This window comes from Anomaloglossus baeobatrachus, chromosome 11 (assembly GCF_048569485.1).
Source record: "Anomaloglossus baeobatrachus isolate aAnoBae1 chromosome 11, aAnoBae1.hap1, whole genome shotgun sequence".
Taxonomy (NCBI): domain Eukaryota; kingdom Metazoa; phylum Chordata; class Amphibia; order Anura; family Aromobatidae; genus Anomaloglossus; species Anomaloglossus baeobatrachus.
In genome coordinates, this window is record NC_134363.1 from 120,077,950 (window position 1) to 120,104,809 (window position 26,860).

At 42.8% G+C, this 26,860-nt stretch overlaps 1 protein-coding gene across 1 annotated transcript in view; it reads left to right on the forward strand.

Annotated features, from left to right (window-relative positions):
• TECTA (tectorin alpha) overlaps positions 1-26,860 on the forward strand; it is a 188,032-nt gene that overhangs the window by 52,835 nt on the left and 108,337 nt on the right. The window contains exon 7 of the mRNA XM_075327274.1: positions 3,311-3,881. Coding sequence (XP_075183389.1) covers positions 3,311-3,881 — 571 coding nt within the window. The remainder of the gene's footprint in view (positions 1-3,310; positions 3,882-26,860) is intronic.

Here is a 26,860-nt window from a genome sequence, read left to right on the forward strand (position 1 = left end):
CACTAGAAGAGGTCATTTGCATATTTACACAGTATACTTATGTAATACTTTTCAAGTGCTAAGAAAAAATAGATGACTTGCTAACCTTCTAATGACAAAAAAAAAATGGCACTGAACATTCTTCCCAAGGTTATACAGTAAAGCTGGTAAGAGAATTACAGAGGAGGAATATTACCGTAGTGTGACTGCTGTAGTCAATGTGAAAATGGCAATATTTAAAAATTTCCTTTATGTGAACACTCACATATAAATACTACCATTTTTAAAACATGTTTACCTTGAATTTGATTTGAACAATATTAAATTTTCTGCTGATACAAGTGCATCTCAATAAATTAGAACATCATCAAAAAGTTAGTCTATTTCAGTAATTCAATACAAAAAAGGGAAATGCATACATTATATAGAGTCATTACACACAGAGGGATCTATGTCATGTGTTTATTTCTGTTAATGATGATCAAGACTTACAGCCAATGAAAACCCAAAAGTCATTATCTCAGAAAATTAGAATAATTACCACAAAACATCTGCAAAGGCTTCCTAAGGGGCACTTTGCACACTACGACATCGCAGGTGCGATGTCGGTGGGGTCAAATCGAAAGTGACGCACATCCGGCGTCGCTCTCTACATTGTAGTGTGCAAATCCTTTATGATACGATTAACAAGCGCAAAAGCGTCGTAATCGTATCATTGGTGTAGCATCGGTCATTTCCATTAATTGGGAAATACCGATGTTACGATGTTGTTCCTCGTTCCAGCGGCATCACACATTGCTGTGTGTGAAGCCACAGGATCGAGGAACATCTCCTACCTGCGTCCTGCGGCTCATGCCGGCTATGCGGAAGGACGGAGGTGGGTGGGATGTTTATGTCCGGCTCATCTCCGCCCCTTCGCTTCTATTGGCCGCCTGCCGTGTGACGTCGCTATGACGCTGCATAACCCGCCCCCTTAATAAGGAGGCGGTTCGCCGGCCAGAGCGACGTCGCAGGGCAGGTGAGTGCATGTGAAGCTGCCGTAGCGATAATGTTCGCTATGGCAGCTATCACCATGATATCGTAGCTGCGACGGGGGCAGGGACTATCGCGCTCAGCATCGCAGCATCGGCTTGCGATGTCGTAGTGTGCAAAGTGCCCCGAAGTGTTTAAAATGATCCCAGGGGAAGACTGCTGACTTGACAAATGTCCAGAAAGCAGTCATTGACACACTCCACAAGGAGGGTAAGCCACAAAACGTCATTGCTAAAGAGGCTTGCTGTTCACAGAGTGCTGTATCTAAGCATATTAATGGGAAGTAGAGCGGAAGGAAAAAGTGTGGTAGACAAAGGTGCACAAGCAACCGGGTTAACCGCAGCCTTGAAAGGATTAAGAAAAGGCCATTCAAAAATTTGGGGGAGGTTCACAAGGAGTCAATACTTCAAGAGTCACCACACACAGACGTATCCAGGACATGGGCTACAACTGTCGCATTTTTCGTGTGAAGCCAGTCACGAGCAATAGACAGTGCCAGAAGTGTCTTACCTGGGCCAAGGAGAAAAGAACTGGACTCTAGCTCAGTGGTCCAAGGTGTTTTTTTTCAGATGAAAGTAAATTTCATGTGTGGAGAGGCACAGAATCCAAGCTGCTTGAGGCCTAGTGTGAAGTTTCCACAATCAGTGATAGTTTGGGGAGCCATGTCATCTGCTGGTGTATGTCCACTGTGTTTTATCAAGACCAAAGTCAGCGCAGCCATCTACCAGGAAATTTTAGAGCACTTCATGCTTCCCTCTGCCAACAAGCTTTTTGAAGATGGAAATTTAATTTGCTCGCAGGACTTTGCACCTGCCCACACTGCCAAAAGTACCAATACCTGCTTTAATAACCACAGTATCACTGTGCTTGATTGACCCAGCAAACGTGCCTGACCTAAACCCCATAGAGAATCTATAGAATATAGTCAAGAGGAAGATGAGAGACACCAGACCCAACAATGCAGATGAGTTGAAGGCTGCTATCAAAGCAACCTGGGCTTCCATAACACCTCAGCAGTGCCACAGGCTGATCACCTCCATGCTACGCCGCATTGATGCAGTAATTCATGCAAAAGGAGCCCCGACCAAGTACTGAGGCATTTATTGTACAGACTTTTCAGTAGGCACCAACATTTCTAAGTTTAAAATAATTTTTTCAGATGGTCTGCTATAATATTCTAATTTTCTGAGATAATGACTTTTGGGTTCTCATTGGCTGTAAGCCATAATCATCACCATTAATGGAAATACTTGAAATAGATCCCTCTGTGTGTAATGACTCTATATAATATATAGAAATAGATCCCTCTGTGTGTAATGACTCTATATAATATATAGGAATAGATCCCTCTGGGTGTGTAAAGACTCTATATAATATATAGGAATAGATCCCTCTGTGTGTAATGACTCTATATAATATATAGGAATAGATCCCTCTGTGTGTAATGACTCTATATAATATATAGGAATAGATCCCTCTGTGTGTAATGACTCTATATAATATATAGGAATAGATCCCTCTGGGTGTGTAAAGACTCTATATAATATATAGGAATAGATCCCTCTGTGTGTAATGACTCTATATAATATATAGGAATAGATCCCTCTGTGTGTAATGACTCTATATAATATATAGGAATAGATCCCTCTGTGTGTAATGACTCTATATAATATATAGGAATAGATCCCTCTGTATGTAATAACTCTATATAATATATAGGAATAGATCCCTTTGTGTGTAAAGACTCTATATAATATATAGGAATAGATCCCTTTGTGTGTAAAGACTCTATATAATATATAGGAATAGATCCCTCTGTGTGTAATGACTCTATATAATATATAGGAATAGATCCCTCTGTGTGTAATAACTCTATATAATATATAGCAATAGATCCCTTTGTGTGTAAAGACTCTATATAATATACGCGTTTCCCTTTTTGTATTGAATTACTGAAATAAATTAACGTTTTGATGATATTCTAATTTATTGAGATGCACTCTCAGATTCCATTTAAGCCACTTAGATATTCTCATATTTATTATTATTTATTATTGTAGCGCCAGTGAAAGAGGGTATACGTACAACAATCATTAACAGTACAAAACAGACTGGTATAGGAGGAGAGAGGACCCTGCCCGCGAGGGCTCACAGTCTACAGGGAATGGGTGATGGTACAGTAGGTGAGAAGACAGTTGGTTGCGCAGTGGTGTACTGAACTGAGGGTTAATGTGGGTTGTAGGCTTGTTGGAAGAGATGGGTCTTGAGGTTTAATGTCATTCTGTATTTTTCTTTGCAGGTAAACAATTTGATATTTTCTCTTCCAGTAACACTGGAATTTGGAGCCATAAAAATTTATCAAAGTGGTTTATCGACAGCTGTGGAGACAGATTTTGGCTTATTAGTAATTTATGATGGGGAACATTATGCCTCTATATCAGTCCCAGGAACCTACATTAATTCTACTTGTGGAATGTGTGGAAACTACAACAAAAATCCAGAGGATGACACTCTTCGCTCAGACGGAAGACTCGCAGTCTCTGTAATAGATCTTGGGGAGAGTTGGAGAGTCTACCACCCAGACTGGAAATGCTCTTCTGGATGTGTCGATAACTGTAGCTTATGTGACACAGCAATGGAATCACTTTACTTTACCTCTGAATATTGTGGATTTATTAACCTTACCGGGAGTCCGCTTTGGGATTGTGGCACTGTCCTGGACCCCACTGCCTTTGTCCATAGCTGTGTCTATGACCTTTGTGGCGCCAGAGATAACGGCACCAGCCTTTGCCAGGCTATCCAAGCTTACGCTCTTGTGTGTCAAGCACTGGGAATTGAAGTAGGGGACTGGAGAACTCCAACTGGGTGTGGTAAGAACTATTTTATTAATTGACACCAAACATCAATCCTGTATATTTATTTATACTTCATCTCTCTAGGTCCATCTTGTATTATTCACACTCCGCTAAAAGCGCGGCTCGCTTGTCACAAGTGTCCTGTTGCAATCAATAATGTAACATTTTATTTCTCTATGCCAGGGGTCTCAAACTTGGTCAGGTAAATGGGTTTCACATAAAAAAAAACCTTTGAAGTTGACAGGTTTCATTGCAGGATGTGATTAATTTTTCAGCGATACCTTCTTTTTCTGTATGACTTTTTGAAGACTTTTTATTCCTTTTTTGTGTGAGCATAATGAAAAAGCTTCATTTTTAATATGTTTTTATTTATTTTTCACAGTGTTCATAATATTGTTTATCGTAGCGTTTTATTGCTTGATTCGTTATATCTTTTTATTGCGACAAAACCAAATTTGTCCTTTTTTTGTTTACTTTCATTAAGTAAAATAGTGTATTAGTGGAAAAACATTGTTTTTCCTTGTTTTTTTCATACTTTTTTTTTAGATTTTTACTTACTCACTTTGTGTCACTTTTACTTGCCTAATCTAGTTAGAAATGAAAAAAACTGCAACACCAAATAGAACATAGTAAGTGTGAACAGGTGAAAGCTGCTATAACTACATGAAGCACAAACAGAGTACAGCAGCAGTCTGTAAGTTATTTGCAAACATAGAATCTGTGAAATTTAAAATGCATTAATGCTACCTGAAATATACTTAGAAAAATGAAGGTACTTAAGGGTACTTTACACGCTGCGATATCGGTACCAATATCGCTAGCGAGCGTACCCGCCCCATCGGTTGTGCGTCACGGGCAAATCGCTGTCCGTGGCCGCACAACATCGCTAACACCCGTCACACAACTTACCTGCCTAGCGACGTCGCTGTGACCGGCGAATCGCCTCTTTTCTAAGGGGGCAGTTCGTTTGGCGTCATAGCGACGTCACTAAGTGGCCGCCCAATAGCAGAGGAGGGGCGGAGATGAGCGGGCCAAACATCCCGCCCACCTCCTTCCTTTCGCATTGCCGGCGGGGCCCAGGTATGTTGAGTTTCCTCGTTCCTGCGGTGTCACACATAGCGATGTGTGCTGCCGCAGGAACGACAAAGAACCTCGCTACTCACCTGTCAACGATTTTTGGTGTTGGAGCGACCTCTCCAATACCAACGATATTTACCTCTTTTGTGATCGTTTTAGGTCGTTCATTGGTGTCACACGCTGCGATGTTGCTAACGACGCCGGATGTGAGTCACAAACACCATGACCCCAACGATATATCGTTAGCGATGTTGCAGCGTGTAAAGCACCCTTTAGCAAATAAATTGGCCAATTCAAGTGTGCCCATCAGTCTCTTCTGATCGAATACTCTGCAATGCATGTTTTCTGTAGGATATTACATCTGTCAGTTTTAGGCTGCGCTAAAACAAGCAATGATTCTCTTTTTACAGAGGATTGGATTAATTACGGTAATGACACTTGCTCAGACTTTGCTGTGAGCGTGAGCCGAGTGTCATTATACTGTGATCTCATTCTCTCACATGTAAGAATCAGATCATAGGTGCAGAGAGGATGGAGTGATTAATTTCTCCACATTCTCCATTGTCTGTGTCTGCTTAATTCGGACTGCTCTCGCATAAAATTCGAGTGCAGTCCAATGTTTTGCACACACCTATAGACTTATATGGGGAACACCGTCCGATAAACACTGCATATTGCAACATCCTGCATTTTATTTTTCTCATGTCGAATCAATATGAGAAAAAATGCGCTGATCAGCACTGCTGCATAATATAACATTAGACTTAGGGTTATTTAATAAAACTTCGAATAGCACTCAGCCATGTTATTGCTATACACCATGTGAGCAAGCGCTTACACTAACACTTCCCTTTTAGATCCCGATTATTTCAGGACCTCATTGGGTCAGCCAGCTATGGTGGCCTAAGGCTTTTACTTAGCCTTGGATTGCCATGACAACTATTGGTACCCCTTATTCATGTGACTAGACTTGAAGAGGGAGCCGTGTCCTTCAAATAACCATGTAGCTACTACTGTCACTATTGACAGTGGTATCTAAGGAACTGAATGGCCGCGATTGCTGCTAATACCGATTGTGGCCATTGCAGCAGGGTGTCAGCTGTGATGTACAGTTGTACAGTTGACACCTAATGATGATGGTGCATGCTCTACTTGGGAGCTGGTGCTAACCTTGTGCCGTACATGTGCAGCAGTTTGTAGGAAGTGACGTCCTTTTGCGCCATATCATGAACAGCATATATTGGAGAGAGGTGAAAAAAAACTACTCTCTATATTGACTTAAGATCGGTAATCTATCAGCAAAAGAGGAAAGAAACACATCCTCTCCAATGCAATGCGCTCTGACACACTGTACTCCAACATGATATCATTAAGAGGCATTGGAGTTCTCTTTGCTATTCCAGAGATGCCTTGGGAGCTCCAGTGCCCCGCGGACCACATATTACAGCATGGGGGTGTAATGAGAGCAAGATCCAGATGCAGCACACAAAGAAGGAACACACAGTGGTGATGCAGCAAAATGTATTAATCCACAAGCAGGGTTTGAATAATACAGGGGTTGCTTATCACAAGGGAAGATTTACAGTATTCTCAGTTCTTAACAATAGCAATCAATAAATTCTCAGTATATCAGACTTCAAGGAAGTAACACTCCTTCTACTAACATGTGGCCCACGTTACCCACTATAGGAAAGGATCTGGACCAGTCAGGGTCTATGTCCGTAGTCCCTAGCCACTAACCCTACATCTCTGTGGCTTACAGTCACTAAGTTGCACTGGATGCCAAGCTCAAACCACTATCATCACCATCCCCGCATTAAGTACCCCACAGCCAAGCGGAAGGTAACAGCCTGGCGCATACAGGTCACCCACGGCTAGCTATCTTGCCTGGCGACGTCTGCAGCTTGCCCACGTAGTCTGGATTGGGGGTCTTGACCGGCGTAATGGAGGTCTTTACTGGCGTAGTGGGTCTCTTGGAGATCTTAATTGGCATAGTGAGGGTCTTGGAGATCTTGACCGGCGCAGCGGGGGTCTCGCTGGATGGTACGGGGGTCTGGAGGGTCTTGACTGGCGTAGCGGGGGCCTCGCTGGAAGGTGTGGGGGCCTGGAGGGCCTTGACCGGCGTAGCGGGGGCCTCACTGGACGGTGTCGAGGCCTGAAGGGTCTTGCATACTACCTGCGCAGCCAACTCCGGAACCGGCCTGCTGCCACACCAGCCTCCCGCAGGGTAAGCTTCCTTCTTCCCCTCTGTCTGCACGTTCCCCAACTGCTGCTCTGCTTCGTGCCCCTGCTTCTCTTCCGGTCCCTCATCCGGCTCACTGCACCACTTCCTCCTCCTCCCCCTTGTCTCTTCCAGAGCTGGTCCCTCTCTCTAAAGGGGGCTTTACACGCTACGACATCGCTAATGCGAACTCGTTGGGGTCACGGAATTGGTGACGCACATCCGGCCGCATTAGCGATGCCGTTGCATGTGACACCAATGAGCGATTTTGCATCGTTGCAAAAACGTGCAAAATCGCTCATCGGTGACATGGGGGTCCATTCTCAAAAATCGTTACTGCAGCAGTAACGAGGTTGTTCCTCGTTCCTGCGGCAGCACACATCGCTCAGTGTGACACCGCAGGAATGAGGAAGCTCTCCTTACCTGCCTCCCGGCCGCTATGCGGAAGGAAGGAGGTGGGCGGGATGTTACGTCCCGCTTAGCTCTGCCCCTCCGCTGCTATTGGGTGGCCGCTCAGTGACGTCGCTGTGACGCCGCACGGACCGCCCCCTTAGAAAGGAGGCGGTTTGCCGGTCACAGAGACGTCGCCGGGCAGGTAAGTATGTGTGACGGGTCTGGGCGATGTTGTGTGGCACGGGCAGCGATTTGCCCGTGTCGCGCAACAGATAGGGGCGGGTACCCACACTAGCGATATCGGGACCGATATCGCAGTGTGTAAAGCCTGCTTAAGGCTTCCTCCCGGGAACCAGTGCTCCAGTTTTCAATTTCTATGTTGGTATTATTTCTGTGGCCAGCATAGGCCAGTGGAAAATCATTAATCTCACCAGGCTGCAGAGATCTTTGTGCCCATGTTCCTACAGGGGGGCCACATGTGGCTTACTGTACTCCAGCGTGATGTCATTAAGGGGCACTGGAGTACTCTCTGCTATCCCAGGGATGCCTTGGGAGGTCCAGTGCCCCACGGGCTGCAAATTCCAGCATGGAAGGAGCATATGTGGCTCACTGTACTCCAGTATGATGTCATTAAGGCTACTTTCACACATCCGGTTTTTGCTCTGCGGCACAATACGGCGCTCTGCAGAAAAAACGCAACCGTTTTTTTACCGCCGATCGCGTTTTTTTTGCATAGACTTACATTAGTGCCGTATTGTGCCGCATGGGCTTGCGTTCAGTCCGGTTTTTGCCGCATGCGGCAGATTTAGCCGATGCCGCGGCCAAAATGGAACGTTCCCTGGCACGTTTTTTGCTCCGGCAAAAAAAACGCATCCGGCCGCTGCAGCGCATTTTTCAATGCATGTCTATGGACGCCGGATGCGGCGCGATGCGGAAAAAACTGCATCCGGCCTCCGCATGCGGTTTCTTCCACTGCGCATGCTCAGTAGCATGCCGCAACCGGAAAAAAACGGACGGGCCGCATGTAAAAACTTATGCAAAGGATGCGGTGTTTTCGCCGCATCCGTTGCATAGGTTTCACAGCCGGATTGAGCCGCACTGCTCAAACCAAATGTGTGAAAGTAGCCTAAGAGGCACTGGTATGTTCTCTGCTATCCCAGGGATACCTTGAGAGCTCCAGTACCCTGTGGGCCTCAGATTACAGCCTGGGGTTCACTTGTGGCTCACTGTACTCCACCATGATGGCATTAAGCAGCACTGGAGTGCTCTCTGCTATCCCGGGGAAGCCTTGGGAGCTCCAATTCCCCACAGGCCGCAAATTACAGTCTCAGGAGTCGCATGTGGTTGACTGTACTCCAGTGTGATGTCATTAAGAGGCACTGGAGTGCTCTCTGATGTCCTGGGGATACCTTGCGATCTCCAGTGACCCATGGGTCGCAGATGACAGCCTCAGGGGTCGCACGAGCCACGTGTGTGAGACCCCTGCTTTATGCTCTGCTATAAATCCCATGATGCATTAGAGCAGCAATATATTTGCAGTTCTATCCAGTACTATCTCAGTCTGCTGTGGGTATACTGAGATATACCTTCCTCCTATATTCAATTAAATGAGCTAATATAAGTATACAGAAACGTAGAATAAAACAGCACTAGTCCCAGTTTATTCAATAAGATATAATCTAGATGGAAAATAAGATTAAAGCACATTGGTACAGATCAAAGCTAGGTGTAAAGGCAACGCGTTTCTGACCCGTGTGGTCCTCAATCACTGCCTCAGGCTTCTGGATTTTGTCATATTGAATAAACTTCTTGGACTAGTGCTGTTTTTTCTACTTCTCTACATGCTGGAGTTTTGTGTACAGAGCACTTTCATGTGTGAGCTGATTCAATCTCTTTTTTTTCCTTTGTAATATAAGTATACAGTCCGGACGCTCAACTTTCATCTACATTAAAACCATTTCCTCTGGATCAGAACTGTAGGATAACAGATTGATGTTGATATTATTGTGTCAACTTTCATCATTCTTTACTATACTACTTTTATGTTACCATAGCCTCTGCAAAACATCCCAATTTTAACTTGATTTTGTGAAAATTGTGGCAGAATGACATAAAAAAGTGTTATTCGATCCTTTCTGTCTGTTACTAGCATTGCCAATGCAACTGAAATATTTCTTTATTTGCTTCTTTTGAGACATTTTGACTCTTCTCTGCGCTTTATCTTGGTTATTCTTTTACAAATTTCCCCTTTTTTATGAGCTGATGGGCATTGTGATAGACCGGGGGAAGCACCTCCTATCCCTTCAATCTTAGGCTGAAATAAAGACTCCAGATTTAACTAGGACTCGGTGGAATTGCTGGAATTAAGCAGGTTACGTTAAACAGCCACAACACAGCGTCCTATTACACCTGTCACCCACAATGGGCACATTCATTGGTTTCAGGTGGTTAGAAATACCAGCACCTTTCCTTGCCGAATTTCCACATACAAGCTATAATATGTTCTTTGGATTTGTAATTCAGAAAACATGTAAACAAAAAAACTTGCACAAAATAAAACCATACGGTTTGGGTAGTTTTGTGCAGTCGTAGATGAATATCATGACCAAAACATTTGTTCGACTAGTAACCTGCAACCAAAAATCCAACAGATGTGGATTGTATTTTGGCAAATATTACCGTAGATGCAACGTTGCACAATACGACATTAAAGCGGGCTTTACACGCTACGATATATCTAACAATATGTCGTCAGGGTCACGTCGTAAGTGACGCACATCCAGCATCGTTTGATATATCGTAGCGTGTGACAGCTACAAGCGAGTGTGATCGAGCAAAAATACTCACCTTATCGTTGCTCGTTTACACCTCGCTCATTTTCTAAAAATCGAACGTTTGGTTGTTCAATGTTTCCGAGGCAGCACACATCGCTATGTGTGACACCCGGGAACGATGAACTGCAGCTTACCTGCGGCCGCCGGCAATGCGGAAGGAAGGAGGTGGGTGGGATGTTTACATCCCGCTCATCTCCGCCCCTCCGCTACTATTATGCGGCCACTGTGTGACGTTGCGGTGACGCCGAACGTCCCTCCCCCTTCAGGAAGTGGATGTTCGCCGCCCACAGCGAGGTCATTAGAGAGGTAAGTATGTGTGACGGGGGGTTATAACATTGTGCGACACAGGCAACAAATTGCCCGTGCCGCACAAACGATGGGGGCAGGTGCGAACGCAAATGCGATTGCACGATTAATTGAAACGTATAAAGCAGCCTTAAGTTCTTCATATCAAGTTGCACATCATCCATAGCCTAATAGAACTTTGTATAATCATTAACTGATTACTACTTATTTAAATAATTTATTGTATATATTGTTTTACAGCCATCCAGTACTGTTCTTACATATACAGTATTAATAAATCATTATCTACTAGTAGAAGTTAGCAATCAGCAAATTCATTCAAGCAAAATTGAATTCTTGCAAAAATTAGTTTTTCCACAATACGAAGATTTTTTGCAATTTGCTCCCCACAAATTCAGCAATATGGAGGCTAGCTTGAGGCTGCTATTCTGCCAAATGATAAAGAGCTGGCAAAAGGTTAAAAAATATCAATAATACTCACCTCACCACTACCACTGCAGCACGCCATCTGCTTTCCCTCACTTCTTCTTTTTGCCTTCCCTTGCGGTTCCTTCTTCCACATGTCATCTTCAGTTTGTTTTACTACATGCCGATGGTTCTTTTATTATTATTATTATTATTATTATTATAATTTATTATTATAGCGCCATCATTTCCATGGCGCTTTACATGTGAAAGGGGTATACATAATAGGGACAAGTACAATAATCATAAACAGTACAAGACACAGACAGGTACAGGAGGAGAGACGCATTTTAGTGCCAAATGCATTTTTGTTGCGATTTTGTGCTGTTGTGGCACATGCCGTGACCTCACAAAGTGCATCTCCATAGGTGCTGACTAAGCTTTGAGTGATGCACAGTGTATTGTCACAACATGAGGCAGCCTCAGTGTAGAGTGAAGCAGACCAAAGAAGATGTGCTCAACAGGAAAGCGTGAAAAGCGGAGGTGCGGAATGTAGCATAGCGGGCCGCGGCATCACATCATGCTTGCTCTGAATTCTCCAGTTTTGAACTAGAAACATATATGGTTGTTTATTGAAATTTTTTATTCAAGAAGAAGGTTACACAAGCCTTCAGTTCTCCTAAGGACTATATTTTTTTCATTAAAATATTCATTAGTTGGTACAAATGAAATGAGTGAATCTATCTTAATCAAATCAAATTCATGTCATATTTTTACAAATGTGCTCATGCCAGTGAATATTAACAATATTAGCTTTACGTGAATCACTTAAAATGGTGACTACCCTTTTACACAAGATTGCAGCTTCTGCAGAAGTATCACATGACCTCGTGCATAGCGAGTGGACTTACTCCTAATGCTTTGCAGCGATTACATTACATGCTGTAGCACAGCCAATCAGGTTTTCCTTCAGACACCCCAGCATGCTACATGAAAGAGCTGTTCCTGGCTAAGTTTGTCGACTTGTGTGGTGTGGGCTGTGAACCCAGGCAGGCCGCATATTATCACTGATATTGGCTTGCCAGGACCAAATGATGACTTGTACTCACAAGGAGAACACAAGTACATTTTAAACAACAGTACTTTACTCAATGCTTCATCTTCTGCAACAACTTTTCACAACAGATAGCGGGCACATATCTACCAGCACGTTTCAATTGAGCAAGACATATTTAGACACAGTCTTACTTCCCACTGGGTTTCTTCTGATCTTACTGGTACTGTGAGTTTCAATGCAATCCAGCCCAACGCTACAGTCCAACTTGTAACGGTCACCTTTTCTTCTAGCAGCTCCATATCCAATCTACTTGTAGAGGAAGGTATCTATTTTGTTACCATGGCCAGAATAGAGTCTTGTGCTCCCTGATGCTTTCGTTTTCACGTCTCTTCTCCTTGTAGAGGAAGGGGTAAGGGGTAGTGTCAGAGTAGAGCCTTATGCTCTTGGATATTTGGGCAGACTTTGTCTGAGAAAGCCGACTTCATTCAAAACCATTTAGTATTAACCGATACCTTGACTATTGGGGGCCTGGCCACTAAAGTCCTGTCCTCCAGATCGTTCTGTCTGGGCCCACTCTGTATGAAGGCTGGTCTCTAGCCTCAGTGTTTTCTAGTGTTCCATGTCTCAGTCAGTAGTTAAGCATCATGTTATCTCAACTTCAGTCTCCTTTCTTCATTTTCTTCCACAAGTCACCACCTATATGCAATCCTCATGACCTACAGACTATCTGTCCATATCTATCGTTCACTATATTTTCATTAACTTTCTAGATGGAATCTTTCCCTAGGATTTAACTCCTCCCACTGTGGGCTAGTCCCAACACTTAACTCTAACTTTCCCTATTGTCTCTTGCTGGGCAAAATCCAGTCTCCTCACAGCACAGTATAAACATTATAATAAGTCATGCATACATTAAACAGTGAAACATCACATTATACATTATTTATCTGAATTCCTTTTCAGTCCCCTCTGACGTATTTTTGGGTATGTTTGCTTTTTGGTTCAATTTTTACAACATTTTGCAAATATGTGACTTTTTGTGCTGAAAAACAGATGCTCCCAACAGTGGAGACAGGTAGGCCCAACTCCTTGGAAAGGGTTTTGTACCCCTTGCCAGCCTTGTGACGCTCCACGATCTTGTCTCTGATGGCCTTGGAATGCTACTTTGTTTTTCCCATGTTGAGCAAGTATGAGTGCTGTTCACAAGTTTGGGGAGGGTCTTAATTAGTCAGAAAAGGCTGGAAAAAGAGATAATTAATCCAAACATGTGAAGCTCATTGTTATTTGTGCCTGAAATACTTCTTAATACTTTAGGGGAACCAAACAGAATTCTTGTGGTTTGAGGGGTTGAATAATAAATGACCCTCTGAATAAACTTTTCACAATTTAAAAAAAATAAAAAAAGAAATAACATTCTTTTTTGCTGCAGTGCATTTCACACTTCCAGGCTGATCTACAGTCCAAATGTCACAATGCCAAGTTAATTCCGAATGTGTAAACCTGCTAAATCTGCAGGGGGTTGAATACTACTTGTAGGCACTGTATATACATACCTGGAAGATACTTGTCAGTCATCATCAGCTGGGTGGGTAGAAGCTGGCCAGTGATGTAATTGGAGTAGTCAGGCCTCTCCCTATAGTTCCCAGCTGGCTTTTCAAACTATGTTTTCTCTGAACTGTCACAGCATTTCTGTCTCGTGATCAGAGTTTATAGTCACTTGGCAGCTCCAAAATGACTGCTATGAACAGGCCTGGAGCAAACTACTCCATTTCCAATAGCCCGGGGGTTACCCTAGCCTTCACCTTTTAGTCGCTGTATAGAGATCTTGACTTACACAGGGGCCCCTGGACAAGGGCAATAGAGTCAGCTGCTTTTTGGTGGTGCAAACTGGTAGAAGGGTCGTCAAGCAGGGTCAAAGCCAAAAGGTCACCATCAGAGAGGTACAAAATCAAGAAGCAGAAGAAACATCATTAACTAGCCGAGGTCAGAGAACAGGGTAAATCAGAATGAAACACACCCCACAGGTAAACCAGGAAGCACAAATATAGACTGTCAGTGAGAACTGGCCCTCATAGGTTTAAATAGATTCCAGCCACACCCAGTACTGCCAGAATTAACCACATAGTTACTAGACTGGCAAGAGGCACAAGTCCCAAGACTGAAACAGGACTCCTGAATAGTTACTCTGCATCAGCCAAAAGCAAAGCAGGAGTAGATGGGATTGGCGTGGATGTCATAGTTTCACAGTAAAACATGCCCATCTATAATTGTACAACAAATCTCTGATTCATGCTTTTGATAGTTGGGGCAGCATGAATATAAAGTCAGGCCCCCTTAACCCCTTCACAACCTTGGACCCACTGGTACGTCCTAGGTGGTGTACCTTGCTTTGATGCGGGCTCGCACACCGAGCCCACATCTTAACCTGTACAGGTCAGCTGATCTGATTAGCCATCATGTGCCTCTAACACCCGCATGTGCATTGCTTTAGTTCCTGTAAAGCACTTGAAGGGTTAATAAACTTCTTGGATGTGGTTTTGAGCAGTTTGAGGAATGCAGTTTTTATGATGGTGTCACTTTTGGGTATTTTCTGTCACAAAGGAATCTTAAAGTCACTTGAAATGTGATGTGGTCCTTTAAGAAAATGGTTTAATAAATTTTGTTGGGAAAATGATAAACCTTTAACTCTTCTAACTTCCTAACAAAAACAAAATTAAGTTTCAAAAAATGTGCTGATGTAAAGTAGACATGTAAAAGTTTGAAATTTGCAAAATTTTCTATATTTTAGCCAAATTTCTCATATTTAAACAAATAAACAAAAAAAAATCCTAAAATTACCTCTAACATAAAGTACAATATGTCACAAAAAAACAGTCTTAGAAAATCACTGGAATCCATTGAAGCGTTCCAGAGTTACTACATCATAAAGTGACACTGGTCAGAATTGAAACAAATGGCCCGATCCAGAAGGTGAAAACAGGCTGGGGGTGAAGGGGTGAATAAGTTTAACTTGGGCATTAGTCCTGCAATAATTCTGTTGCTTAATTTATTTGCTTTGGGTATTCTGCAGTTTTGGTTTTGACTTGTTTGTTCTGGTCTACAGACCTTCCTATTATAAAGTTTCAATGTCCATTCACCAATCCAAAAATGTTTTCTGGACTGTTTTGGATTATCATATCATTTGTTAGTTGCGGAAGCTTATTTACTGTTGAACCGAATGTGGTGGAGATACCACCTAGTTACCTAACTTGAAATGCCTAATTATGCTATCCAATTTGCCATAGCATGCGATGATATAACATAGCATGATATACATTGTGTTTAACTGTGTATATGTTGTATAACATACTTTCACTTATGTTCTCGCTGCATAGTTCCAGCAATGTTGTCTGTCTATGCTTTACAAGTTAAGTTGTGTCTTTTAATGCGTTACTGCCTGTTTTGTTGGTGGTATGGCTGAGTCATGGGACACTGTACAGGCAGCAGTAATATGCATGCCCACGAACTTCAGTGTATACAAAGAGCGTAACAGGTTTCAGTTTCCCAATATTAAATTCAGACATCTGCATCATAGCTAGCTAAAAGTGGGAGTGAGTAACACTCAGTATGATATTGCAAAGGCTATAAAGCATTCCACATTGCAGCTAAGCAAAAGTTCCAGCCAGCACTACAGCCATTATAGTCTGTACCAAGTGAAGTAGATGAACCCATACACAAGAGAGTACCGCCTTTAGAAAGAAAGGGCAAAGAGTTCAACCACATAAGGCCCGTTTCACACGTTAGGGAAAAACACTGACGTTTTTCACTGGCGTGTAAAACACGCACATGTCCCTACGTGTGCCGTGAATTACGGCACACGCGGGTTGTCTAAGTGCAATCCGGGCTCCGTTTTCCGGGGCCTGTGATTGCACTTAGAGATTAACTCACCTGTGCGCGCTCCTGCTCTCCATGGTGCTGATCGCTCCTGCGGTGCAGCATCCGGCCGGCGCTGACCCCCGCAGCAGCTGCTTCCGGCTCGGCTGTGTCGTGCATCATGAATATGCGCGACAATAATGAGCCGGCTCAGAAACAGCAAGCAGAACGGGCTGCAGAGGACATCGCTGGAGCCGGGTGAGTAAAAATGATTTTTATTTTAAAAGCACGTTTTTTTGTGGCATGTGTCTCACGGATCACACCACTGCGTGGTCCGTGGGACATCAGTGATGCCAGAAAAAAATGGACATGTCTCCGTGCGGCAATCACGCACACGCGGGTACGCTGCACGGAGACACGTGCAGTGAAAAATCACTGATGTGTGAGCAGACCCATTCATTATAATGGGTCTGCGTATGTCAGTGATTCTGGTACGTTTAAAAAAAAGCACAAACGTACCAAAATCACTGACGTGTGAAACAGGCCTAAAGGAGCATGGAGGCTTATTGAGTGAAGAATGCTTCCACCCATGTGAACACATATTTGAGATAACATTAATGTGGTAAAAACACCACCCAAGGTTAAAAACCTCTCCACTTGCAGACAGCCAATTGAATTGCTGAGTGTGTGGAGTTTCATTTGTCGAACAGTGTAATTTTGTACCCATTAAGAAAATTTAGTGGGTCTCACTGGGGTGCTGGTTCCCATCGTTCACAACAGGGAGCTAGCTCTTTGTCCTGGTTTGTTCCCGTATGACACATCACTGGGACACACAGAGAGGGTTTCTAGCTACAGAAGGAAGTGTAAGGTTATATGTACAGTCATGGCCAAACGTTTTGAAAATGCTACAAATATTAATTTTTACAAAGTCTACTGCTTAAGTTTTTCTAATGGCAATTTGCATATACTCCAGAATGTCATAAAGAGTGATCAGCTTAACAGCAATTACTTGCAAAGTCAATATTGGCTAAGAAAATGAACTTTAACCCCCAAAACACATTTCAACAGCATTGCATTCCTGCCTTAAAAGGAGCAGCTAATATTGTTTTAGTGATTGTTCCATTAATACAGGTGTGGGTGTTGATGAGGACAGGGCTGGTGATCAATCAGTCATGATTAAGTAAGAATGACACCACTGGACACTTTAAAAGGAGGCTGGTGCTTGGTATCATTGTTTCCCTTTAGTTAACCATAGTTCTCTCTAAAGAAACATGTGTAGCCATCATTGCTCTGCACAAAAATGGCCTAACAGGGAAGAGTATCGCAGCTACAAAGATTGCATCTCAGTCAACAATCTATCACATCATCAAGAACTTCAAGGTGAGAGCTTCCATTGTTGCCAAAAAGGCTCCAGGGCACCCAAGAAGGACTAGCAAACGCCAGGACCGTATCTTAAAACTGTTTCAGCTGCGGGATCGGACTACCAGCAGTGCTGAGCTAGCTCAGCAATGGCAGCAGGCTGGTGGGAGTGCTTCTGCACGCACTGTGAGGCGGAGACTCTTTGAGCAAGGCCTGGTTTCAAGGAGGGCAGGAAAGAAGCCACTTCTCTCCAGAAAAAACATCAGGGACTGACTGATAATCTGCAAAAGGTACAGGGAGTGGACTGGTGAGGGCTGGGGTAAAGTCATTTTCTCAGATGAATCCCCTTTTCGATTGTTTGGGACATCTGGAAAACAGCTTATTAGGAGAAGAGGTGAGCGCTTCCACCAGTCTTGTCTCATGCCAACTGTTAAGCATCCTGAAACGATTCATGTGTGGGGTTGCTTCTCAGCCAAGGGAATCGGCTCACTCACAGTCTTGCCTAAAAACACAGCCATGAATAACGAATGGTACCAGAATGTCCTCCAAGAGCAACTTCTCCCAACTGTCCAGGAGCAGTTTGTGCCCAACAATGCCTTTTCCAGCATGATGGAGCACCTTGCCATAAAGCAAAGGTGATCACTAAATGGCTCATGGAACAAAACATAGAGATTTTGGGTCCACGGCGTGGAAACTCCCCAGATCTTAATCCCATTGAGAACTTGTGGGCAATCATCAAGAGACGAGTGGACAAACAAATACCAACAAATTCTGTCAAAATGCAAGCATTGCTTATGCAAGAATGGACAGCTATCAGTCCGGATTTGGTCCAGAAGTTGATTGAGAGCATGCCAGGGAGAATTGCAGAGGTCCTGAAGAAGAAGGGTCAACACTGCAAATATTGACTTGCTGCATTAACTCATTCTAACTGTCAATATAACCTTTTGGTACTCATAATATGATTGCAAACATCAGACAAACACAATTAAAAACCAGAGGGCAACAGATCATGTGAAAATATAATTTTGGTGTCATTCTCAAAACTTTTGGCCATGACTGTACACAACATCTTTTTCTGGTGGGTCCACTCCCTAAACCACCTGAAAAAGCGCTAAAGTAAAGGCCACTTTACACGCAACGACATCGCTAACGAGATGACGTTTTGGTCACGGAATTCATGACGCACATCCGGCCTCGTTAGCGACGTTGTTGCGTGTGAAACACACGAACGACCGTTAACGATCAAAATTACTTACCTAATTGTTGATCGTTGACGCGTCGTTCCTTTCCCGATTATCGTTGCTGTTGCAGGATGCAGGTTGTTCGTCGTTCCTGTGGCAGCACACATCGCTATGTGTGACACCGCAGGAATGAGGAACATCACCTTACTTGCGGCCGCCCGCAATGAGGAAGGAAGGAGGTGGGCAGGATGTTCGTCCCGCTCATCTCCACCCCTCCGCTTCTATTGGGAGGCCGCTTAGTGACGCCGAATGAACCGCCCCCTTAGAAAGGAGGCATAAGAAGAGAAGGAAAATCCGGCGCTTCGGAGTGTATCAGCCACCACTCAGGATAAATTTCCAACTTGTTTATTGCTGTTCATTAAAAAGTGAAGCATGTACAATATCTCCATACAAAAACTTCCAGCATGTAGAAAAAATATTGACAGTGCTACGCGTTTCGGCTACATATTGTAGCCTTTGTCAAGTGATGCTATCAAGTGTGTGATGCACTTATAAATCCTACTAGTGGGAAAAACTCCTGTTGTAGCAGGTGCTTTTCCTGACCAATTAGTCAGTAACATTAACCCTTTAGACATAGTCATGGGATGGATCAGGCATAATAGACAGGTATAAAGTTTACCTGCCGATATATCAGAGGAAAAAAAAAACATTCACAATTGACAAATAACAGGTATGATAATTATGCACAAAAACATATATGAACCATTGTAAACAAAGACAAAGCAAAAAGCCGCATCTTATGTCTAGTTGTTTTATATAGAAAACATGAATGTTCACTTTAAATATATAAACCATCAATAATGGAGTTGTACCCCTATATAAAACCTACGGGTTCTATTGTATACATTGACACATGAAAAAAACTATTTTGGGTGAAAAATGATTGAAAAAAAAAAATATCACTAGGCAGGTAAGTATGTGTGATGGTTGTAAGCGATGTTGTGCGCCACGAGCAGCGATTTGCCCGTGACGCACAACCGACGGGGGCGGGTACGCTTGCTAGCGATATCAATAGCGATATCGCAGCGTGTAAAGTACCCTTAATACTCAAAATAATATATGTACTGCAATGTAAAAATGACTTTTTAGACACGCTTTGCCTTTAGAGCTTCTTTTAACCACTTCTTGTTTCCAAATGAGTGATCTGACCGTTCTTCAGGTGGCTTCTGCTTGGAAGTCACTCACTATTTTATATATACACAAAAGAAACCCTGAAAAACCACCAGAAAGGATGCATCAGGAAAAACACTGCCATCGTTTTCCTGAAGCTTCTGCTTGCAAAACCTGTCAGGTATGCTGTCATCTATTCTAAAGGATGTCATGTGCATATACCCTTAAGAAAGAAAGTGCTGAAGAAGCTGTGCCTGCAGACTGTTGCAACAAAGGCCATTCCAGAGTAAAGGAGGCGCTATTAAGGCCGGTAGGCCCTGTGCAACGTGTCATAAGCACAAGCATCATGTCATAAGTCCACTGTTGTTACTTATACCAACTATCTCTATTGGCTCTGCTGAGCCTGTGGCATCAAGTGTGTTGGCTCCCACTGAATAAAACTGACTGCAATCACAGAACTCAACATTAGTTTGCATGATACCAGAAAACAAGTACTTTGAGCGCCATTGCTGTCTAAGGGAAACAAAAACGCAAGACTCCAATGGGCAAAAGGGCACAAAAATGTAATCACTGAGCTGTGGAATAACATGGACTGGGCAGATGAATCCAAATTTCTTTTGCACAATGTAGAAATAAGGGTCAGAATTTGGCAAAAGCAGTACGAATCAATGAACCTTCCTATTAGGAATTGACAACTTAGACTGGTGGAGGCGGAATAAGGGCAAGTACACACCTTTTAAATGCATTGAACCCACCAGTTTTTGAAGCAGAAGACGCTGTAGGAAATGACAATTATGGGTTTTTTACTGGTATTTTTGGAGTCTTGTTGTTAGTTTTTTTTCTTTGTGGTTTTCTTTTACTTGTCTTGTAATGTAACAGGACTGGTGGAATGTTTATTGGTGTGTACATTTTCCCAAGGTTCTTGACGTATACTCTATAAATAAGTTGGCAGTTTAGTAGCAGGGAAATGCCTAGTTTTCCTACTCCATGGACCCCCGCGCTTTACAGTTATTCGCCAAAAAACCTGCAAACATTACAGTCAATGGAGCTGGGAGCTACAGGTCATTAATAGGAGCTGTGATTGGTTGTGATGGGCAAAAAAGGACATTCTTAGTATAAGAAGCTTATATGTCAGTTAATAAGATTTTGGTGGAGAGACGGATAAAGAGAGAGACAGACAGAAAGACAGAGAGAGATAGAGAAACAGAGTCAGAGAGAAACACAGAGAGAGAGACAGACACTGAGACAGAGAGCGAGATGGATAGAGTGAGAGAGACAGAGAGGCAGACAGAGAAATTGAGAGACAGACAGAAAGAGAGACAGACTGAGAGATAAACACAGAGAGGCAGACAGGGAGAGAGACAGAGAGAAAGACAGGCAGAAACAGAGAGTGAGAGAGAGAATGGGAGAGAGGGAGAGTGAGAGACAGACAGAGAGAGGGAGACAGAACGAGAAACAGAGAGAGGCAGACATGGAAAGAGACAGACAGAGAGGGAGACAGAGAGAGTGAGCAAGTAGGCCAGAGGCAGAGTGGGAGCATGACAGAGAGCCAGACAGAGAGAGACAGAGAGACAGAGTGGGAGAGAGATAGACTGGGAGAGAGACAGAGAGACAGTTATTATCCTGGGCACCGCTGGGTACTACAGATAGTATTGTATAAAATCTAATGCATCTCTGTGCTCCTGGGAAATCAGTCGTGAGTAAAACAGTTGTTTGTTTGGGGAAGCTGTGCACTCTCATGAGTCAAGACTTGGATGAATAGTTAGCAACAAGTCACCCTAGGATTTTATTTTGTATTTTTTATGTTTTTCTTTTGCTGATTTTTCTATAGAACCAATAAAACTGGTTGTGTCCAGTTGCATCAAACTTGCTTGGTGTGATTTGTGACTCAGTGTGTCTATCAGACCCAGTAGATGGTAATCCCAAGAGCTAATCTCCTAACCTGTATACAGTATAAAATATTGAGCAACTTCAAACTAGAAGCCACCTAGAAATGGAAAGATCAATTTATTTAACCGCTTTGTAGCTTTGGAAACCTATAGCTGTTAAAAAAGCTCAAAACTGATAATACGCAAAGCAAGACATTTTTATACTGCAGTATATGTATTCATTCTTTTTAGCATCTCTTTAGTGCTTTTTCAGGTGCGTTACCCTGATTGCCAACTGGGCAATCTGGAAGAGCCAAGGCGAAAGATCATAATTGGCTCATCTAATGGATGCGCCAATTCTGAGGCCACTCTGGACTGATATTTTTAGGCTGGGAAGGGCCAAATAACCACGGACCTCCCCAGCCTGATAATACCAGCCCCCAGCTACCTGCTTTATCTTGGCTGATTATCAAAAATGGATGTGATCCCAAGTGATTTTCTTAAATAATGTATTTATTTAGTTCCCCGCAGTGACCTGAGAGTCAGACATGCAGCCAGGCATCTTGTCCATGCTGTTCCTATTCCATTTGAGCTATTTTCCAGCCCTCCTGTTAGGTAATTCCAGAAAAATGCTCGAGTTTCCCATTGACTTTCATTATACTTGTTAGTTGAGTACATCTGAGCATCCTACCTGTTCAATTCGAGTACCAAGCACTCGAGTCTTTTATTGCTCACTCCTCACTAGTAAAAATCTATAAATACAGTAGTGTGAAAATGTTTGTCCCCTTCCCAATTTCTTATTATTTTGCATTTTTGTCACACTTAAATGTTTCAGATCACTAAACAAATTTAAATATTAGACAAAGATAACACAAGTAAACACAAAGCAGTTTATAAATGAAGGTCTTTATTATTAAGGGAAAAGGAAATCCAAACCTACAGAACCCTTTGTAAAAATGTGATTCCACCCCCCCCCAAAAAAAACCCCCATAAATTAACTGGGGTTTATCACATCTTTGGGAAGCTGAGTTCAATTTCTCTAGCCACACCCAGGCCTGATTACTGCCACATTTGTTCTCAATCAAAAAATCACTTAAACAGGACCTGTCTGACAAAGTGAAGTAGACCACAAGGTCCTCAAAAGCTAGACATCATGCCGTAATAAAAAAGAAAATTCAGGGAAAAATTAGAAACAAAGTAATTTAGATCTGTTAGTCTGGAAAAGGTCACAAAGCCATTTCTAAAACTTTGGGATTCCAGTGAACCATAGTGATAACCATTATCCACAACAGGCAAAAAGATGGAACAGTGGTGAACCTTCCCAGGAGTGCCTGGCCGATCACAATTACCCCAAGAGCGCAGCAATGACTTATCAAAGTGGTCACAAAGGACCCCACAACAGCATCCAAAGAATTTCAGGCCTCTCAGTTAAGGTCAGTGTTCATGGCTCCACCATAAACACTGGGCAAAAATGGCCTGCATAGCAGATTTCCAAGAGAAAAACCACAGCTGACCAAAAAAACCCATAAAGGCTTGTCTGTTTTGCCAGAAACCATCTTGATGATCTCCAAGACTTTTGACAGAATGCTCTGTGGACTGACGAGACAAAAGTTGAACTTTTTGGGAGGTGTATGTCCTAGTACATTTGGTGTAGAAGCAATGCAGCATTTCAGAAAAGGAATATCAAATCAAAAGTTAAATATGGTGGTGGTGGTGTGATGGTCTGATTTGCTGCTTCAGGACCTGGAAGACTTGGGGGGGTAAATGAAACCTTGAATTCTGCGGTCCACCAAAAAATCCTGTAGGAGAATATCTGGCCATCTGTTCTTGATCTCAAGCTTGAGTTATACAGCTGGACAATGATTCAAAACACAGCAGCAAGTCCACCTCTGAAAGAAAAACAAAATTAATATTTTGGAGTGGCCTAGTCAAAGTCCTGACCTAAATCAGATTGAGATGCTGTGGCATGACCTTAAAAAAGTAGTTCATGCTTGGAAAGACTACAATGTGGATGAAATACAACAATTCTGCAGAGTGGGTCAAAATTCCTCAAGAGCATTGTAAAAGACTCATTGCCAGTTGTTGTAAATGCTCGATTGCAGTTGTTGCTGGTAAAGGTGGCGAACCAGTTATTAGGTTTAAAGGACAATCACTTTTTCACATAGGGTCCTGTAGGTTTGGATTTCTCTTTCACTTAATAATAAAGACCTTCACTTATAAACTGAACTTTGTGTTATCTTTGTCTAATATTTAAATTTGTTTGGCGATTTGAAACATTTAAGTGTGACAAACATGCAAAGGAATAAGAAATCAGGACGGGGGCAAACACTTTTTCACCCCACTGTATGTGTTATGAGAATAAGAATGAGTAGGTTCTGTGCTATAGGGTTAATGCAATACATCTCATAAACATCCCCCTGGGTCTAGACATGACTATACAAGAATACTAAGAGCTGAAAAAAGGCTTAGTCTATTGGGAGATTATTTGCATTATTTTACTAATTGAATTCATGAGTGACATTTGGAACGTATATTCAATAAGTGAAAAGCAAAATAAAAATAATAAAATGATATGATCAATAAACAGGGTCATATGTCAGTTACAGAGTTTTTAATCAGTGTGAATTGGATCAGAAAAGTTATTGATATTAAAGACTACGGACCCCTTTGACATGGAACAAATAATTGTTTTTCTAGGAGATTAAAAAATGTGTTTAAGTGCCCCTTTCTTGAAACTTCATGGAAATGACCAACTGAACTATTTTCAACATCTTTTGCATTAGATATAACTTATTAGTGGCATCTGATTTTTATAGATACATTGCAATCCTGTGACATAGGAAACTGTAAATGGTCCTGTAAAAAATGGATTGTACACGGACAATGCACGGATGACAAGTGAGAAATAAAATTGTCCCACTTTTCTGGATGAAAGTCAGACTGATTTTTTTTTTATATATCTATATATATATATATACTATATATATGTATATATATATATATATATATATATACTGTAGTGTGAACCTAGCCTTAAGGGTACTTTACACGCTGCGATATCGGTACGGATATTGCTAGCGAGCATACCCTCCCCCGTCGGTTGTGCGACACGGGCAAATCGCTGCCCGTGATGCACAACATCGCTAACCCCCGTCACGCGGACTTAGCTGCCCTGCGACGTCGGTCTGGCCGGCGATCCGCCTCCTTTCCAAGGGGGCAGGTCATGTGGCGTCACAGCTACGTCACATGCTCCGTCCAGTAGAAGCGGAGGGGCGGAGATGAGCAGGACGTAACCTCCCGCCCACCTCCTTCCTTCCTCATTGCCGGTGGACGCAGGTAAGGAGATGTTCGTCATTCCTGCGGTGTCACACACAGCGATGTGTGCTGCCGCAGGAACGACGAACAACATCGTACCTGTCGCAGCAGCGATATTAAGGAAATGAGCGACGTGTCAATGAGCAACGATTTTTCATGTTTTTGTGCTAGTTGATCGTCGCTCATTTGTGTTACATGCTGCGATGTCTGTAACAGCGCTGGATGTGCGTCACTACCGACATGACCCCAACGATATATCATTACCGATATCGCAGCGTGTAAAGCACCCTTTAGGATGAGTCATCAATACTATGAGCAGGGCCGGCTCCAGGTTTTTGTGGGCCCTGGGCGAAAGAGTCTCAGTGGGCCCCCCTGGCAGTCCAGGGCCCTGGCATTTGCCCGGGTGTGCCGGGTGCTGATGCTGGCCCTGACTATGAGCCTGATTTTATCATTTACAATTTATTGAAGTAACTTTTCTTTTTTGGGGGCAAAATGTGAGAGAATAGAATCTATTTTGTTCTCATAGTGTCCATCTTGTCTTATAGCTAATGATGTCATAGGGTTCAGCTAACACTGATGGGCGGGAAGTTTCACATTTTTGTTCATGCCCCTATTGTTCCTATTGGTGCATAGTTCAGAGGGACCTTGTCCTTTTTGTTTGTGACCCTATATAAACTGGTCACATGTACTAATAAAGGAGAATTCTTTGAGTACACCATATTAAGAGTGTGTGCTGTATTAATTTCCCGAGCGCTCGTAAAACAAATCTTATTAATTTGGAGTCCAAGAGACATAGAAGGAGTGTATTTCACTCACACAAAATAAAAAATACTTTTTTATTTTTGTGTCTGACTGTTTTTTTGTGTGAATTTTTAGCACCAAAAGTCACAAATCCATAAAAAAATTTGCAGAAATTAAATTGAATTGAAAGCTTCATCACAAATCTTATTCCAGTTAGGGACTGGAGTGAGACATGCCCAACAGATACATCATTTGGTAAAAGTTGGAATTAATTTAAAACATCTAAATAAGCAAAGATATTGAGGAAAAGTTAAAAAAAGACTTGAAAAGTTAAGTTATCTTATAAAATGTTGTAAAACATATAGAGAATACACTACAAATACTAAAGCAACTAAAAAGTAGAGATGAGCGAACCGGTCGCGGTTCGGCTCGAGGTTGGTTCGCCGAACGGACCTCCCGTTCGAGTTCGGTTCGTCGAACGTTCGACGAACCGAACTCGAACTGCATAGGAAACAATGGCAGGCAATCACAAACACAGAAAAACACCTAGAAAACACCCTCAAAGGTGTCCTAAAGGTGACAAACAACTCAAACACATTGGAAAGTGACAAGGACATATACTCATGCGAAAACAAAACAGCTGGACAAGGAAAAAGAGGAGGACACACAGATATAGGCATGGCACGCCCTTCTAAAATCATGTAAAACACCGCAAGGTGACTCCAAGCGGAGTCTCCCTTTTTTCCAAAAATTGGGCCACACACACACCCACCCCTTCAGTGGCAGCACTTGTGCCCCAGTTGTACACTTCACAGCTACATTTGCATCAAGCACATTCAAAAATACGCCATTCTTATCCGTCCCCAGGATGACACCGGGGTAGGTAGCAAAGTCTTTCCTGATCCCAGCTCTGTTCATCTTGGCTTCTTTTAAAAACACAGCAAGCAAGGGTTACTCCAAGCGGAGTCTCCCTTTTTTCCAAAAATTGGGCCACACAGACACCCACCCCATCAGTGGCAGCACTTGGGCCCTAGTTGCAAACAGGATGTTTTGATTTGCATCAAGCACATTCAAAAATACGCCATTCTTATCCGTCCCCAGGATGACACCGGGGTACGTAGATAAAGTCTTTGCTGATCCATGACTTGTTCATCTTGGCTTCTTTTAAAAACAATGTAAGCAAGGGTTACTCCAAGCGGAGTCTCCCTTTTTTTC